A 16538-nucleotide genomic window follows, 5' to 3' on the forward strand; every position below is an offset into this window, starting at 1 on the left:
GAGAAGCACCATAAGCTCCTTAAAAATCTGAGACCTCCGGCCTCCTCTAAAATAGCCATACCGCTTGACGAAGCAATCTTGGAGTCCGCCACCACGATATGGCAGACCCCTGCGACTATTCCGCCTGTCCACAAGAGAGCGGACAAGAAATACTTCGTGCCGGCAAAGGGCATGGAGTTCCTATTCAGCCACCCGCAACCAAATTTTCTGGTGGTAGAATCGTCTCAACAGAGATCAAAAACGTCTCAGTTCAAAACAGGGGGAACGGACAAAGGCTATCGTGCAAGAGGACTATGCAGCCTCGAGGACGGAGGAGTTCAGATTGCCCTGGATGTTGCGGACACAGCAGCACGCTCAACAGCTACGGCAGTGGTAATGCGAAGGGAGTCCTGGCTCCAAACATCGGGTATACCGAGAGATCTGCAGGCGAAGATCGTCGATCTCCCCTTCGACACGCAGAAGCTGTTTGCTGAATCAACTGACTTGGTCCTGCATTCCAGTAAAGACTCAAGAGCCACTCTTAGGACCTTAGGGATCTACACCCCTCCATACAGAAAGAAAAAGTACTACCCTCAGCAAAGATGGTACCAGTATCAGCCACAGCGTCCCCAGTACCACAGGGGTTACGAGCAAGGGCGACATCAACGATATAGAACTCCCAGGCGACGTTCCCAACAGAGCCGTGCGTCCTCGGGGTAGGGCCAAAGACCACAAGTTTGACACACAGATCCAGGGCTGCGCCATCACTACCATCGCACAATGCCATCCGAAGCTGTTATTCCACCATCGCCGCCGACCATTCTACGACCAGTGGCAAAGGATCACCGCAGACAAATGGGTGCTGGAGATCATAGCCACGGGGTACGCGATCCCCTTCCAGTCGCTCCCACCGCCACAACCTCCACCCAGGCCCCACCTGCAGGATGCCTCCCACAAAGTGAGACTCAAGCAGGAGGTAGACCATCTTATGCTCATAGGGGCAGTGGAAAGAGTGCCAGAGCGACTGCAAGGGAAAGGGTTCTACTCCAGATACTTCCTCACGGAGAAAAAGACAGGAGGCTGGAGGCCCAGCTTAGATCTTCGAGGCCTCAACCGGTACCTGCGCAAGCAACGCTTTCGGATGATCACAATCGCCTCCATCCTTACGGCACTGGACGATGGAGATTGGTTCGCAGCCCTCGACTTACAAGACGCGTATTTTCACATAACTATCCATCTGGCTCACCAACGATTCCTCCGGTTCATGGTAGGCAAAGAACATTTTCAATACAAGGTCCTACCGTTTGGCCTCTCCTCGGCTCCCAGAGTCTTCACCAAGACCTTGGCAGTGGTGTCAGCCTACCTGCACAGACAGGGGGTATTTATATTCCCGTATCTGGACAACTGCCTACTCAAAGGGGCCTCGAAGGAGGAGGTACTACGCATGATACGCGTCACAGCAGGCACGTTCTCTTCGCTCGGCCTGGTTATCAATCTGGCAAAATCAAAGATAGACCCCACACAGGACATAGAGTTCATAGGGGCACGCATAAATTCTATTACAGCGAGAGTGTATCTACCAGAGACATGCTTTCGGGCCATCGGCTCCCTCGTGCAAGTCATCACCTTCAGCCCTACGGTGCCGGTTCTGACGTGCTTACAGCTGCTGGGCCACATGGCAGCAGCGACATTCGTAGTACAGAACACCAGGTTACACATGCGCAGCATGCAGCACTGGCTGGCGAGCGTATACAAACCGGCAGCACGCACCGTTCACAGGGTGGTGTCACCCACGACAGAGGTGCGCAAATCCCTGCAATGGTGGGTAAACCCCAAGAACATGCTAACAGGGGTACCCTTCCACCAACCACAAGTATCAGTTTTTCTTACTACAGGTGCCTCCCACATAGGGTGGGGAGCACACATGGGCGAAGAGGTGACGCAAGGACTGTGGTCCTCCATGGAACAGTCACTGCACATAAATATACTGGAGCTCAGAGCGGTGTTCAACGCCTGCAGACACTTTCGAGACCATATACAAGGCAAAGTAGTCGGGATCAGTACAGACAACACCTCCACCATGTTTTATATAAATCGGCAAGGAGGAGCTCGGTCCCGTGCCTTATGTGCGGAAGCAGTCCGGTTGTGGAACTGGTGCATCGCCAACAATATAACCTTGAAAGCCTCATACTTACCAGGCGCTCACAATGTGAAGGCAGGCCAGCTGAGCAGGCGTTTCGCACTCACGCACGAGTGGCAGATCCGTCCCGATCTGCTACGACCGATTTTTCACGCATGGGGTTTTCCCCAAATAGACCTGTTTGCCACTCAACACAACAAGAAGTGCCCACGATACTGCTCCAGGGCAGGACTGGGACAGGAGTCCCTGGGGGACGCATTCGCGATCTCCTGGAGGGGCCCCCTGCTTTACGCTTTTCCTCCCACAGTGCTGATCCACAAAGTCTTGCAGAAAGCCAGGAGAGAAGGAGCCCGAATGATCCTGATAGTCCCAACGTGGGATCGACAGCAATGGTTCCCCCTACTCCTGCGCATGTCGGACCGTCCACCAATGCCCCTCCCGGTGGCGCTGGATCTGCTCACACAAGCCCAGGGGTCCATAGTGCATCCGCACCCCCAAGGCCTGCGACTACAAGCGTGGTTAATCCATGGCTCAGCTCCCTAGGGAGCACATGTACGGAGGAAGTGCAACAAGTCCTAGAAAGTAGCAGGAAGGCTTCCACCAGGAAGACCTACAAGCAGAAGTGGACTCGCTTCATGACATGGTGTTCCACCAAACAGTTAGCCCCCCTTTCGGTGCCTATACCTGTAATATTAGAGTATTTACTGGACCTCAAGAGAGGAGGACTCTCACTATCCTCGTTAAAGGTCCACCTTGCCACCATTTCGCCGTTCAGACACGAAGAGGAAGGGCACACGGTGTTCGCCCATCCCATGGTTACCAGGTTCCTCAAAGGGTTGGTAAACCTATACCCCCCTCGGAAACTGCTTCCACCTTCGTGGAACTTGGACCTGGTGCTTAGTGCGCTAACGGGACCACCGTTCGAGCCTTTAGCCACGGTTTCCCTCCGCCTCCTTACGATAAAGACGACCTTCCTTCTCGCAATCACGTCAGCTCGCAGGGTGAGCGAGCTTGCGGCAGTTATGGCAACGCCACCCTGCACAGTATTTTCCAAGGAGGCGGTAACCATACGGCTGCATCCAGCCTTTGTTCCTAAAGTTTCTTCTGAGTTTCATATTAACGAACCTATTGTTTTACCCTCGTTTTATCCAAAGCCTCATAACTCTAACATAGAGGTGCGCCTACACCTCCTGGACGTGAGGAGGGCGCTAGCCTTGTATATAGACAGGACCAAGTCCTTCCGGAAAACGGATAGACTCCTAGTCTCTCTCGCTCCCAAATCAAAAGGAGAAGGTCTCTCTTCGCAGAGAATCTCGAAGCGCATCGTATCCTGCATAAAAATGTGCTACGAACTCAAGAAGACTCCTTTACTGGCCACGCCCAGGGCTCACTCCACTAGGGCGGTGGCGGCATCAACAGCCTTTTTCAAGGGCGTTGCACTAAAAGACATTTGCAGAGCGGCGACCTGGTCATCCTATGACACCTTCGCCAAGCACTACGCCCTTCACAGGGTATTCCAAGAGGATACCCAGCTCTCGACAGCAGTCCTCTCGGGGACAAGCTGCACATGATCCGATTACCCACCTCCTATTTTGGGTTACTGCTGGGTACTCACCTAACGTGGAGCACCCACGGGGACACTCGAAGAAGAAAGAGAAGTTACTCACCGTAGTAACGGTGGTTCTTCGAGATGCGTCCCCATGGGTGCTCCACCACCCGCCCATCCTCCCCGCTTCGGATCTCTGTTTAGTGTTTTGCAGGAGCATCTGAGGAGGTTGGTCAAGGAACTGGCGGGGACCGGATCGCGCATGTGGCCAGGAGCGGCGTGCACCGGCGCATGCGCGGTCCAACAGAAACTGCTTGGAAGATCTGACCTGCGGCGCTGGGGCGAGCCCGACACCTAACGTGGAGCACCCACGGGGACACATCTCGAAGAACCACCGTTACTACGGTGAGTAACTTCTCTTTATCTCCCTCATCGACTTCATACATACTGCTACAAGAAGTCTACAGTAACAGTTAAAACTATTATTTGGTGCATTACTTTACATTCTGTCCACAAGTTTTAATGTTGGTTGTCATTTTTTTTTTGGTTAAACCCTCATTCAATATGGTCTTACTTTGGAAGTCTTTATGAGTTTGACAAAAGCAACCTCAATTTGATGTAACCACTCTGTATGGAATTTTACATTGGAAGTACCAAGGCGCACAGGCATTCTACTGCAAAATTACAAAAAGTAAGTAGAAATTTGTTATTCTGCTCAATGAAGCAACCAGCCTGATTCTCTGTTATTACAAGGCTCCCTCAAAAGCACAATACTGCCATGAAGTTTGCCAAACTCAGGCTCCAGCAGACCTCCCCAACACAGTGGGTTCCAGAAGTCCAGGCCCTCCACTCTGAGCATGCCTTAGTGCTTGGAATGTTAAAGTGAAATTCAGAATTTGAACTTGCCATCAGTGAGCGCAATCCAGTGGATCTTAGTGTGAAGGACATACAACATATGTAGCCATCCTGGCATTAACAAGAATTTTGTCTGAAACAGCTATTCTCACACTCTGAAGCGGCAAGAAGTTTTTGGACTCTGTAAGATGTTAGTTTCCTAATGTTCCTTTAAAAAGAGAGTGTGAATAGATTTAGTGCCTGGCCTTGGAAATTAATATTTTGAAAAGCTGAAGTAAACCAGCAGGTTGGCTCAGACTCTGGGGAACATTTCAGGATACATCCATTCATATGTCTATATCTCTTTTTGAAATTACTGCTGTATCATTTTTCATTAATATACAGATGAAAGATAACATTTACATACTTTTAGGATGAAGTAGAGCAGACCCAGCAATACTCCAAGACTCCATCCCAGCAAACTATCCAATTCCCTATAGCCAATGAGATAATGAAACCATATTGGTATGGGGACAAACATACGATAATACTGGCAGAATTCTTCCAACAGCATATACCAGTAGCCCTAGGAACAACAAGAGGAATATTTAAAATACAGTTAAAATGCAGATAATGTAAAGCCAATGTATGTTTGCTATATATTTGCTCTTTTCAATATTTCGCTCTCATTGTATCTTAACAAGTGTCTCAAAAGATCTGAAATATTGCGTGGAAAACTTGAGTCATTAAAATCCTATATGTGGAAGAGTTAGAAAACTGCACATTGTTACATTATATGCCTTAAAAATGGGGCCAAGATCATGATTTTAAAAAAGGAGTTTAAAAGATTTTTTTTTAATCAGAGATTAATTCATGAACACTCCACCAATTAGAGATTCAGGTGTCAAAACCAACAAAACTGATGATCTTTGCAAAGTCCTAAGTTGACATTTGTGCATATTGTAAAACAATCACACAACTGGCAAGCTCTGCTGAAGAGCAGGTCAGGAAAAACAGGATTTGTAAGATCAGAATAAGGGTGCTTTTGCAGAGTACCTAACCACTTACCACTGTTATCGGTCTTGCTTTCATAAGCATTAAAAAAGGAAAAATGCAAACATAAGAGTACTTAGATCAACTTTCTGTTTAAAAATTGTAAACATAATGCTGAGAAATGGCGGTTAAAAAAAGGCCTTTTCTTTTACAACTATGTGTAAATCAGAACTCCATTTCTATCCCCCATAATTTACTCTGGATTCCTTAAAAGTTCTATGCTCTGCCCTTTCAAACAGTTTTGAAATCAATTTACAAGCACCTAAATATAATACAATGAAGAATACCCATCATGGATTTGTCAAGAACAAGCCATGTCAAACCAACCTAATTTTTTTTTTAAACAAGTTACTGGTCTAGCGGATGGGGGAAGGAAGATATGACATCGTGATCTTAATAAGGCTTTTGACATAGTCTCATATCAAAGGGTCATGAGCAAACAAGGAAAATGCAGTCTAGATTAAATTACTATAGAACGAGTGGATAACTAGCTGAAAGACCACATATAAAGAATAGTTGACAATGGTTTCTCCCTCCCCCTGCATCTCTGACAATAATGTAGAGAGATGTAATTAAGAAAAAAGTGTTCCTCTACATGGAATTCATGACTGGCTGATTGTACTCTAAAAAGATATTCATGTTCAAGTGATGGGTGGATTATTTTCTTACCTTGGATTTAAAAGACATCATAAAAGAAGGCACCAAGAGAATAAAACATTTGAAGCCCATGAAGAGGAACTTCAGAATAAAGTCTGTGATTCCCACAATCCAAAGTACCTCCCAGAAGTTTGTAAAATCCACAGCAGGTTTTAAAAAAATTAAGCTACCGAAAAACAAACAAAAAAAAACTAAAGTTACAAGAATGGACTCAGAGATATACACCATGACTGGATATTTGCATATGAGTTCATTTAAAATAGTACATTAAAGAAACATGTTTAAACAGTGTAATGCTTTTCTCTAGCAGCGGGAAAGAGATCTTCAGTCATCCATGAAGAGCTCCCCATTTCAAATCCACTTTACAACAACCTTGCTAGCTGGATAAGGGGCAACAATGGCAGAACAGGGAAGGGATCAGGTACCTGTGTGGCAGGAGGAAAGTTACAATGCAGATGCAGTAAACTAGTGACAGAAGAAATGGAGACATGCCCTGCTAGAGTCTTACTCCTGCACTAAGGTGGTGACAGGGCTGAGAATCAAACCCAAGTTGTGCCAGTAAAGCCCAGACATAGGGCCTAATTTTTGCAAACCTTACTCACATGTGTTCTGTAGTTAGCCTTTGTATTTATTTTATTTAATTTATTTATTTAATTATGTTAAGTGAAGCCAACTTCTTGATTCTGTTAAAAATGTTAGGAGCACAGATGAGATTTTTCCCATATGAAATGACATTTCCTTTTAAGTGACATATTACACAGATGTTCCTCCAATTACCTGTAATACAGTGACTGATAGTGGAAGGTATAATACAAGAGGAGAGATGACCCAGTTAGGAATATCAGTACCCAAGCACATTGCAACTTGGAGCACCTTTCCTGTAAAATACACATTAAAAATTCAGTAGTTCTTGGTTACTATTTTTTTTAAAGTCTCAGGTTAACTTATTTCACACTCAATAAAATTAAAACGGTAGTATTTTAATATAGCCACGAGTACAAGATGCTACTATATTACTTTAAGCCATGAAGAAGTGCACGGGTGGATGACAGTGTTCACACAGATCTCCAAGCACTTTAATGGTGTAAATACCCCAGCAGTAAACTCGAGAAAACCATAGTTTAATGGTATTTTATATAATCTCCTCAATCACTTTTCTGCGTAACAAAACTCCCAGTAACTTCTGTGCACCATAACAGATACTCAGCATATGAAATGGTAGTTTTAAGTTATTAAAATACAGTTAAGAATTTCGGTCTCATAATGGGAGATTTATTGTCAGGGATTTTAATATGCAAAGACCAAAAAAAGACTACCTTTTTTTTTAAATTTACAGCATATGCTTCTCTGACAAGTGCTAAATTAGGCTTAGTGTGAAATTTGTATTGATAGCTAAAACACTGACATCTCAAATAGTATATTGATCTGTTTTGATTACTAAATTAATATAAGATCATTTCACATTTCTCTCAAACTGATGCCTGAAAGTACTGGGTAACAGTTAATATAAAAGTACTTCAACTTCATTGCTGTGGGCAATACTTACTCTTAGAAAAACCTGATTTACAATGCTTTTGTTTGCATACATAAAAGTTGTTAGCAGCCCAATTCCAAGAGAAATGCCTATTAGGAAAAATGGGTCAGTTATATGCACGAAAACAAGAAACTGGATTAAAATAAAATAAGAACAAAATAAATGCATTTCTAACACATACTTGTAATAACAATGTAATTTTAACAGGTCAGGCAGTCAAGCTAAAATAATTATGCTACATGGGATATGCTAACAAAAGAAAAGCAGATAAGTGATTGAAATCTCTTTTATGAAATTTCTGCTAATGAAGAAATCAAATCAAAATAAAGCTAAAAGCAAATCAAATTATATTTCAAACACTCATGAGACACTGAATGCAGAAAAAAGGGCTGGTTCCCTTGTGCCATATTCTGTTATACTCTACCGATTATATGCTGCATGGTCAGTTTGATGGACAGAATCAAGATGTATGGAAGACTTTTGTGCAGCCACTGGAAGTGGTATCTGAGCTCGGAGATAGAACTGCCACTGTGTTCCTCTGAATCGAAGGTGGACTCTTCAGGCTGCCTTGCTTCACTGTGGGAGTGGCCATGTGAACGTCCCTGGGAACCAGACCTTATGTGCCTGAAAGTGGGGTTTTCCCCAGCTTCTCCCAAGGCAGAGCTTAGCTGGATGTGAACATCTCCACTACGGTGGCAAAAGCCTTCTCCCAACATCCCTGCTGCTAGGGCACTCTGTGAGGATGAGGGAACATCACCACTTCCTGAGCCATTGTGGAGATGACTGCAATTTGATTGCATGGTGTTGAATAGATCTCTCTCTGGTCCAGATTCTTTTGTCTCACTGCTGTGTCTCCTAAAGGGAAGGAAAAAGCCATGTTTAAAGGAGCAGTGCTCATTTAGTTAGGAAAAGAGAATTGTCTGCCTAAAATGTGCAGCCATTCGGCTATCCTGATCTAGGCACACAGCCTACTGGTCCAGTAAAAGATATACAAATACTGGGTTTTTTAGCAATGGGGGCTTGCATTTTAGGCTCCAACCCTCTATCTTAACGAGAAACTTCTCTCTGAGTCACTCAGAGCAACCACTGACTTATTTGCATTTAATGATGCATGCTGTAACCATCAATGGGCTGCCACACATAAAATCAAGAACAGCCAAAGCTCCACTGAAGATTAAAAAGCACTCAGCTGAATAGGAGACAGACATTAGCTTATGTGGCAGAAGCTTTAATTTGATCTATAAGCTTACAGAAAAAGGTTGGGAACAGTCATGAGATTAGAGATGAAAATAAAAGATGGGGGAGAGGATTGCACATGCAGGCATGATAAAATGGCATGAATTTAGACCTAGACAAGTCTAATCAAAATCCAGTGAGTATTGAAATGTGAATACCATTATGGAATTACCCAAAGAGATTATGCTGTCTGGGGGAAGTGAGAGGAAGCAGGGTAGTCTACATTTTGAAAGGCACTTGGAAGAGCCTGGACCTTATGGAGGTTTTGCATAAGCAATGTGATCTGACAAGGAGAAGAAAGCAGGAAATAAAGAGCAAGTGTGTAGAACTGGTTTATGGCTGGTAGAGAATTTAGATACAAAGGAAAATGCAGTCAATAAAGAGTGATTTAACCGGTTAGACCAAGAGACCTGGCGATTATTCCAAGAGTTGTCATTTACTCACTGTGTCCCTTGGCAATTCATTTCACTTCTGTACCTCAGTCTCCCCATCTGTCAAATGGGTATAATAGTTCTTATATACTTCCCAGGAATGGTACACTGTCTCAATAGATATCTATTTGAAAGTATTTTGAGATTACTGGACTAAAATAGTGCAGAAGTGCAAAGCATTTTTACAGAATTTGTGTTTGTAGCAAATACTATAGTTACTGTGTCCTTGGGATTTTCATGATAAACACTTTTTGGTTGCTCATAATTTTTTAAAAAATGTTTTGTTGGATTTGTAGGAAAGGTTGAGTAAGGTCTGTTGACCTATTTTTTCCAGTTATGCAAACATGAAAAAGATACCATCTGCATTGAAGAAAATCTCAATATGATATTTCTGCATATAGCTACATTAACGAAGACCTAGAATTTGAAACAAAACTAGATGCTACTAATTTGTATTTTTAAAAAAATTACAAGCATTTAAGAAAAATTGCATGTATAGCAAAATGTCTCACTAAAATTTAGAGGTATTATGATAATATCTGTTGGCTTAATTTAAGCCAGTCTTGCAAAAGCTCATGTACTGTAGGTACTTAGTGCGTGTGAGTAATCCAATGAGTTGAAGTCAACAGAACCACTTGTATGAATAGAATTACTCCATGCATGTGTTTGCAGGATCAGGCCCTTAATATTTATGTTGCTAAAACTTTAATTAGCACTCAACTGGGTGGTTTATGACCTACTCCTGCAAAAACTACCAAGAGAAATAGTTTCTATACTGCAAGTAATTCATTATATTAACAGAGCTCTGTTATAAATTTGACCTAAAGTGGCTAACTTCACCCTAATCTTACAGCAGCTCTGAGAGTCAATCTTAGATATGCAAGTCCAGCTATGGCAATTGCATAGCTGGAATTGACCTAAGATTGATTTATCAGGCCATCCTCAGAGGGAGGTCCATGGGAGAAACTCCCCCATGGACCTCCCTTACTCCCCATCAGAATGAGGCATACCAGGGTCAACTGTCGAGCCCCAACGGTTTAAATTAGCACGTCCCCACTAGGTGCGCTAAATCGAACCCTGGAAGTTCAACCCTGACCAGGCTGATATTCCAGTACATACAGACCAGGCATTAATGGTAAGGCTTTACAGCACAAACCCATGGCAGTTTACCTGTTCAAGGATCTTTAAATGTAACTGTGCATTTATCACATTAGTATGAAACCCACAGAATGCATAATATGGCTGAGTTCGTTGTTATGAGAATTTTTATTTTTTTCATTTTCACTTCCTAATTTAAGTATTTAAGCATCCTAATGTTATTTATATCAAACATTTTGTATTTTAATTCATAGAGCTCCGCTCTACTCTCTAAAAAACTAACCAAAACATATTGTTCCCTCCTTTCGTTTTACTTTTTCAGAACATGATATCCTCTTTCCCAGTTTATGGGATGCTCCCAGGTTTATCTGAAATGGTGGCCTGCAAACAAGAGGTTCTAAGGCCACCAGTCTGCCTTGCAAAACATCTCTTTGTCACAGCCTGGTGATGACCTGACCCAACACAACATAACATCCTGGCCTGTCACCATCCCATTGGAATGTCACCCTGCTGCTTTGGGGTGGCACTGCTGCCCAGCTTTTCCCAAGGCAAAGACTGCGCCAAGGTGCTGGGGCACCTTAAAAGATGTCTCTGACGAAGACGATCAAGCCCAAACCTGGGAGTCTTTAAAGTGCCACGGGACGCCTCCTTGTTTTTTGCAGGATCAGACTAACACGGCTACTCGGCTGATGCGTGTAGCCAGGTCGATATTGGTATGAAGAAAAAGACGCCCAGATGAGGGCCAGTCCCTGTTGACCTCCCCTCTACCTCCAGTGCCAGCCTGGGTAGGCGGCACCAGCAGGGAGAGGTAAATCCTCCTCTGTCATCTCCACCAGGGTGTGGGAGTGGGGCTGCCCGGAAGAATGGCGGAGGGGGAAATGCCCCTTCCATTTGCATGGGGGGAGAGGTGAGGGCAGAAATAGCGAGGGGCAAATTCCCTCCAGTTCCCTTGGAACGCCGGTTAGTAGGGGAAGGGGGATAAAACGCGAGGGGCAATCCGCCCGCCCCCCTTCCCCGAGCCAGCCAAGGCCCAACCCCCGCGGACACGGCCCGGAGCGGAGCCGGAGGGGCCAACGGCCCGGCTCCCCGCAGCCTTACCCCTCATCAGGCGGCCGGGGCCCCAAGCTCAGCCCCACTGCCCCGCCCGCGGCCTCCCCAGGCCGCCATCGCTGACGCCTGAGCTAAATTGGGGGCGGGGGAAGGAGCAGCGACTACCGGCCGTGGGAAGAGGAGGAGCTGGGGACGAGGAGGAGGAGGGCAGAAGGCGCGGAGGTGTTTGTCACCATGGCAACAAGGCGGCGGGGAGGCAGACGGTGAGGAACGGGCGGGCCGGGGTGTGAGTGGTTAGAACGGTGGCGCTGAGGGCATGAGGCTGTGAGGAGGGTGGGGAAGAAGAGCCGGGCTTGGCGGCTGAGGGGGAGAGATGCGGGGCGTGCGGATTTGGAGGGCGCCGGGTGGGGATTCGGAAGGCAGCTGGTCTGGTGGGTGCCCATGGGGGTGAAAGGGGCAGCAGGAGGCTACGGGTGAGGGCAGAAGATAGAAGCAGTGACACTGGGGGAGTCTGTTGTTGGGGGGGTTAGACACAGGTCTGAAATTACTGGGCTGTGAGGTGTGGGAGAGGAAACAACTGAGCACCTGGAGTCGTGATTGCTGAGCCAGGCTCTGTCACTGACCCCAATGGTGGCAAGTCACTTAACCTCTACGTGCTTCAGTTTTTTCTTTAAAATGGGGCCACTACCTACGGGGCAGGGGTAAAGGACCAGTGCTTTGAATCACAGTACTGTCGGCGCAAAAGTATTATGATTTATTGTTGTTAGAGTGAAACGCTCACCTGAGGCTCTGTAAATGTTTAAATATATTTGGTACGGTGGTGTTGGGGTTCAGATCTATATGATATGGACTTACAGTTTCACTGAAAGATGATACAGTGGTTAGGGTGCTAGCCTGGAACTCAGCAGATCTGGGTTCATTTGCCAGTTCTGCCACCAATTTCCTCTGTGAACTTGGGCAAGTCACTTAGGGCTTGTGTACACATGAAGTTATTCTGGAAGAGCTGTTCCTTGATAACTCCATGTCTGGGTGCTCTTATTTCAGAGTAAAAGCATCTTTGCATGAAGGTAATAAGGAATGTGCTTTAAATCCACATCCTGTGTTGTTACAGATTTATTTTCATGTGTAGACTGAGTTAATCTTCTTTTTTTTTCCCTGTGACCCAGTTCCCCTTTTGTAAAATGAATTATAATAGTACTTCACCGATTCACAGGGGTGTTATGAGGACAAAAACATTAAAGATTGTAAGATGCTTAGATATTGTGATAATGGAGGCCACATAAGTATCTAGAAGAGAAGGAGAAAGGCATTTGAGTTGGTACATATAGTGATATTTCAATTAAAAATAGAAAGATATAAAATGCACATGGTGAACATTACATGAGCTAAAAGTTGGCTAATTGATGGGTCTCAATATGTAATTGTAAAGGGGGAATCATCATAGTAGGGGTGTGTCTGTAGTGGGGTCCTACAGGGAATGGTTCTTGCCCCTATGTTTGATTTTTATTATTAACCTAGAAGAAAGTATAAAATTATCATTGACAAATATTGCAGACACACAATTCTGTTGAAAGAAGAGGCCCCGGTTTAGCCGTACACGGAGGATCTCACAGATCTGCAAGTTTGTGAGACCCCCAGCACATCAGATTACATGAATGGGAAAGGTGATTTGGTTGATACTTTGTATTCTGAGATTGGTCCAAGTACAAAAGAAAGTGTTCATATCTGGTGCCTCCAAAATATAAAGATGTTTGGCTCCAGCTTGTGGTTCAGCCTGTTATAAAAGTAGGAATATCTGTGATATCCAGATTGAAATTAAAATTTAGATTTTGAAGTTTTACAAATTTTAATCCTGTTTTTAGATTATTGCCCCTCGCTCCTTCCTTCTCCCCACCTTTCAAATACTAGGATTTACAGAGACTGTTAACATTATTTAAATATACTACAACTACTCTAATCCTATTGAAAAATAAACATTTATATTATTTATCCTTTCAAAAGTTCTTAACCTATGTCAGTGATTCTGAGATAATTTGAGAACACAGAACTGCTTCACTTGTGCTTTCCCTGCCAGTCAAGAGTGCCAAATCCTTTTTAAAGTGTTATTTTTCTCCTTTATTAAAACCTAAAAAGCCCTCCACTTCAAACACAGAAAAGTGCTCCTTCACACAGACATGAGAGCTAATAAAGGTTTTTGAGCTAATGCAGAGAGTCTTCATTTATTCATTCAGGCTTAATATAACTCGGGACAAGATCAGCTAGTAGTTTTAAAATAGATCAATTTACTGCAGAATGTGCAGCATTTTGCAAAACAATACACTTCACCTCACTTTTATAACAATGTTTCTTCTTTGTGCTGTTGCACTTATATATTCCACTTCAGATGTGTACATGCCCAGTGCACTAGAGCCAAAGACTTTTGTAGACTGGGGTTTCCATTGCAGTAGTCTCTGTGCCTTGAGTGTGCTTTTGCTTCCAACCAAGGTCATAAAGGGTGGAACGGCCCTGACTTCTCCTTTCAGTGCTTGTGGCTCTCAGTGAGTCCTTAAGCTCACTTTTTTTTTTTAGTGATGATGAGAACCTTTTTCAGTTAAATAGTCTTAGGCCAGGTCTACACTAGATCTGAAAGTCAGTCCTAGATAGGCAATTGCATAGCTGAAATCGACATACCTAGGATGAGCTTATCTGGCTGTCTTCACAGAGGGAGGCTAATGGGAGAGTTTCTCCTTTACTCCACTCTGGTTTTTTTGAGTTATGTTGTGCATATATAAAATTCCATGAGCAATCCTTCTTCCCCACTACTTTGGAGTCTAATGTCACAAAGCTTTGGTGCAAAGGAACTGAAAGGGCTGTGTCCTCTGTTGGTGGCGCTCAGGGTGCCATTCCAATAGATGTTGCTTGCTGAGAATCCCTGGCTCAGGTGCACAAGGCACCTCCACCCTTGAAGTGAAATACATAGGTGGCCAATGCATCTCAAAGGACAACAACTACTGTGAGTGTGCAGATAAATAACTGTTCTTATTGTAGGTCTTAGATCTACACTCTGCTTTGAATCAAATAAATTTCAAATATTTTATATTTTTCCTGAATAAAACAGTTTTATTTTAGATAGCCTTTTTCCATTTTTTTGTGTTACTACCAATTGGTATCCTTTTGAAAGAGTGGAAAAAGGGTAGGTATAATTTATTAGTCATTGTTTATGTTTGCTACAGGGAAGATGCGTCTTGGTCCTGAGATACCCCCACCTACTCTTAATTGCCAGTAAGTGATACTCCGGGAGACTCAATCTGTGCCATAATCGAGTTAAATTATGATTGTATGTTAACTGTGTGTGAAAGGGTCGGTGGGAAAATTACTTTGACAGTTTGTCTGGAGTGATTAAACTCCTAAAAGCAAATACAAAAGTTGACAAGTTTGAAAGACTAATATAGATATTTTCCTCTGCTGGAAAATACTGTGGTGTTAGTGACTGCAGACATTTAATTCTTGGACTATTAATATATTCAAAGAAATCCCTGAATCTCTTACATGAAATTAGCCAGAACAGTCTTCAAACTGCCAAGGGGAATACACCATTTTAACATCTTGAAATGCAAGGAGAAGACAAGTTCCTTTTGGAAATTTGAATGAACTTCCACCTCTTGGAATATCCAAGAAAGAAGTTTAGTGATATTTGACTGTGAATTGCCACGCTCCAGCACACTTTCAGTATCTGCCTGCCAAGACCTATGTAATTCCAATGTTACTTTTAATTCAAATGAGTATTTTTAATCCATCTCCTCTCGCGCATTGTCTAATGGTCTAATGTGAAGCAAGAGCGGATATGAATGAAACAACTCAGAGCAGCTTCTAGTTATCAAAAATATGGGCCAAATGAAAACTTGCTCAGCCAGAATGCCCCCTAAAATGAATGAGAACCATTGCTTGTGGGGTAAATGCATTTCTTTGCAGTATGTTCAAGTGGCTGAAGTTGGCGCATTGGAGAGTTGCACCTTTGGGGCATAAGGAAGGAATCAGGTAATAGGTCCTATCTGTAGCTGCTATTGTAGTTATGGAGCCGCTTTGGCTCTCATCTCTCCACACATAGAATTGCCCCTTCTGGCAATGGCTGGTAACTGACTCAGTGGTAGGTAGCTGTGTCTATACTTGCATTCCTCTTTTGAAAGAGGCATGCAAATGAGGGAAATCGAAAATGCAAATGAAACACCGATCTACATATCTGGTGCCTCATTTGCATAATCTCTTTTCAAAAGAGCTTCTTTTGAAAGAAAGTGTAGATGGGGCTCTTTCAAAAGCAAAACCCATCTTCGAAAGAACCCTTCTTCCTATTTTGTTTCAGGAAGAAGTGTTCTTTCGAAGATGGGGTATATTTTCAAAAGAGCCCTGTCTACACTGCTTTCTTTCTTCTGAAAGAAGCTCTTTTGAAAAGAGATTATGCAAATGAGGCACCAGATATATAATTCAGTGCCTCATTTGCATTTTTGATTTCCTTCATTTGCATGCCTCTTTCAAGAGAGGAATGCAAGTGTAGACACAGCTGATTTCTTTACCTCTTCCTTCTCTCAAATTTCATCTGCTTTTTCACTCAGAACTGATTGCACAGCGGGTCTGCTGAGGATCTGGCCAGGGAAACTAGCAAAAAACAGGCAAGTTTCAATGTTTGCTTGATTCCTACCAGAATTTTGTCAAAATCATTGCATTTCTGCAGAACATTTCAGTTTTGTTTAATTGGCATTTTTTAACAGAAAAATGTTCTGTTGCAAAATATCTGTGCAGGTCTACTTTCATGCCTTTTATTATTTAAAAAAAAAACCTATAACTGTCCTTTTCTCTGTTTCTCCCTTCCCAACATCTAGGGCAATAATTTGACTACACTTAAAACATTTTGTTTGTTTTGGTGGGTTTGTGTGTGCGCAAATTACTGAGGGGAAATTTAAGTTGAATGTTTTGATTCTGTTCTAAAAGCCATGAGATCAGTGA

General features: G+C 43.5%; 1 protein-coding gene and 1 long non-coding RNA gene across 3 annotated transcripts in view; one reads left to right on the forward strand and one right to left on the reverse strand.

The window, feature by feature from the left end:
• The window catches only part of RNFT1 (ring finger protein, transmembrane 1), a 28212-nt gene extending 16508 nt beyond the window's left edge, over nt 1-11704 (reverse strand). Inside the window, exons 1-7 of one of the 2 annotated variants that reach the window (XM_075014048.1) lie at nt 11607-11704; nt 9424-9470; nt 8168-8598; nt 7756-7832; nt 6987-7087; nt 6222-6375; nt 4927-5085 (exon numbers count right to left, since the gene is read on the reverse strand). In XM_075014048.1, coding sequence (XP_074870149.1) covers nt 4927-5085; nt 6222-6375; nt 6987-7087; nt 7756-7832; nt 8168-8598; nt 9424-9470 — 969 coding nt within the window. In that variant the 5' untranslated portion in view covers nt 11607-11704. The remainder of the gene's footprint in view (nt 1-4926; nt 5086-6221; nt 6376-6986; nt 7088-7755; nt 7833-8167; nt 8599-9423; nt 9471-11606) is intronic. The other variant, XM_075014049.1, reaches the window with a different exon arrangement.
• A 51-nt stretch (nt 11705-11755) lies between these two features.
• The window catches only part of LOC142023273 (uncharacterized), a 42165-nt gene continuing 37382 nt past the window's right edge, over nt 11756-16538 (forward strand). The window contains exons 1-3 of the long non-coding RNA XR_012648191.1: nt 11756-11821; nt 14771-14819; nt 16148-16204. This is a non-coding gene — a long non-coding RNA (uncharacterized LOC142023273). The remainder of the gene's footprint in view (nt 11822-14770; nt 14820-16147; nt 16205-16538) is intronic.

This window comes from Carettochelys insculpta, chromosome 19 (assembly GCF_033958435.1).
Source record: "Carettochelys insculpta isolate YL-2023 chromosome 19, ASM3395843v1, whole genome shotgun sequence".
Taxonomy (NCBI): Eukaryota; Metazoa; Chordata; order Testudines; family Carettochelyidae; genus Carettochelys; species Carettochelys insculpta.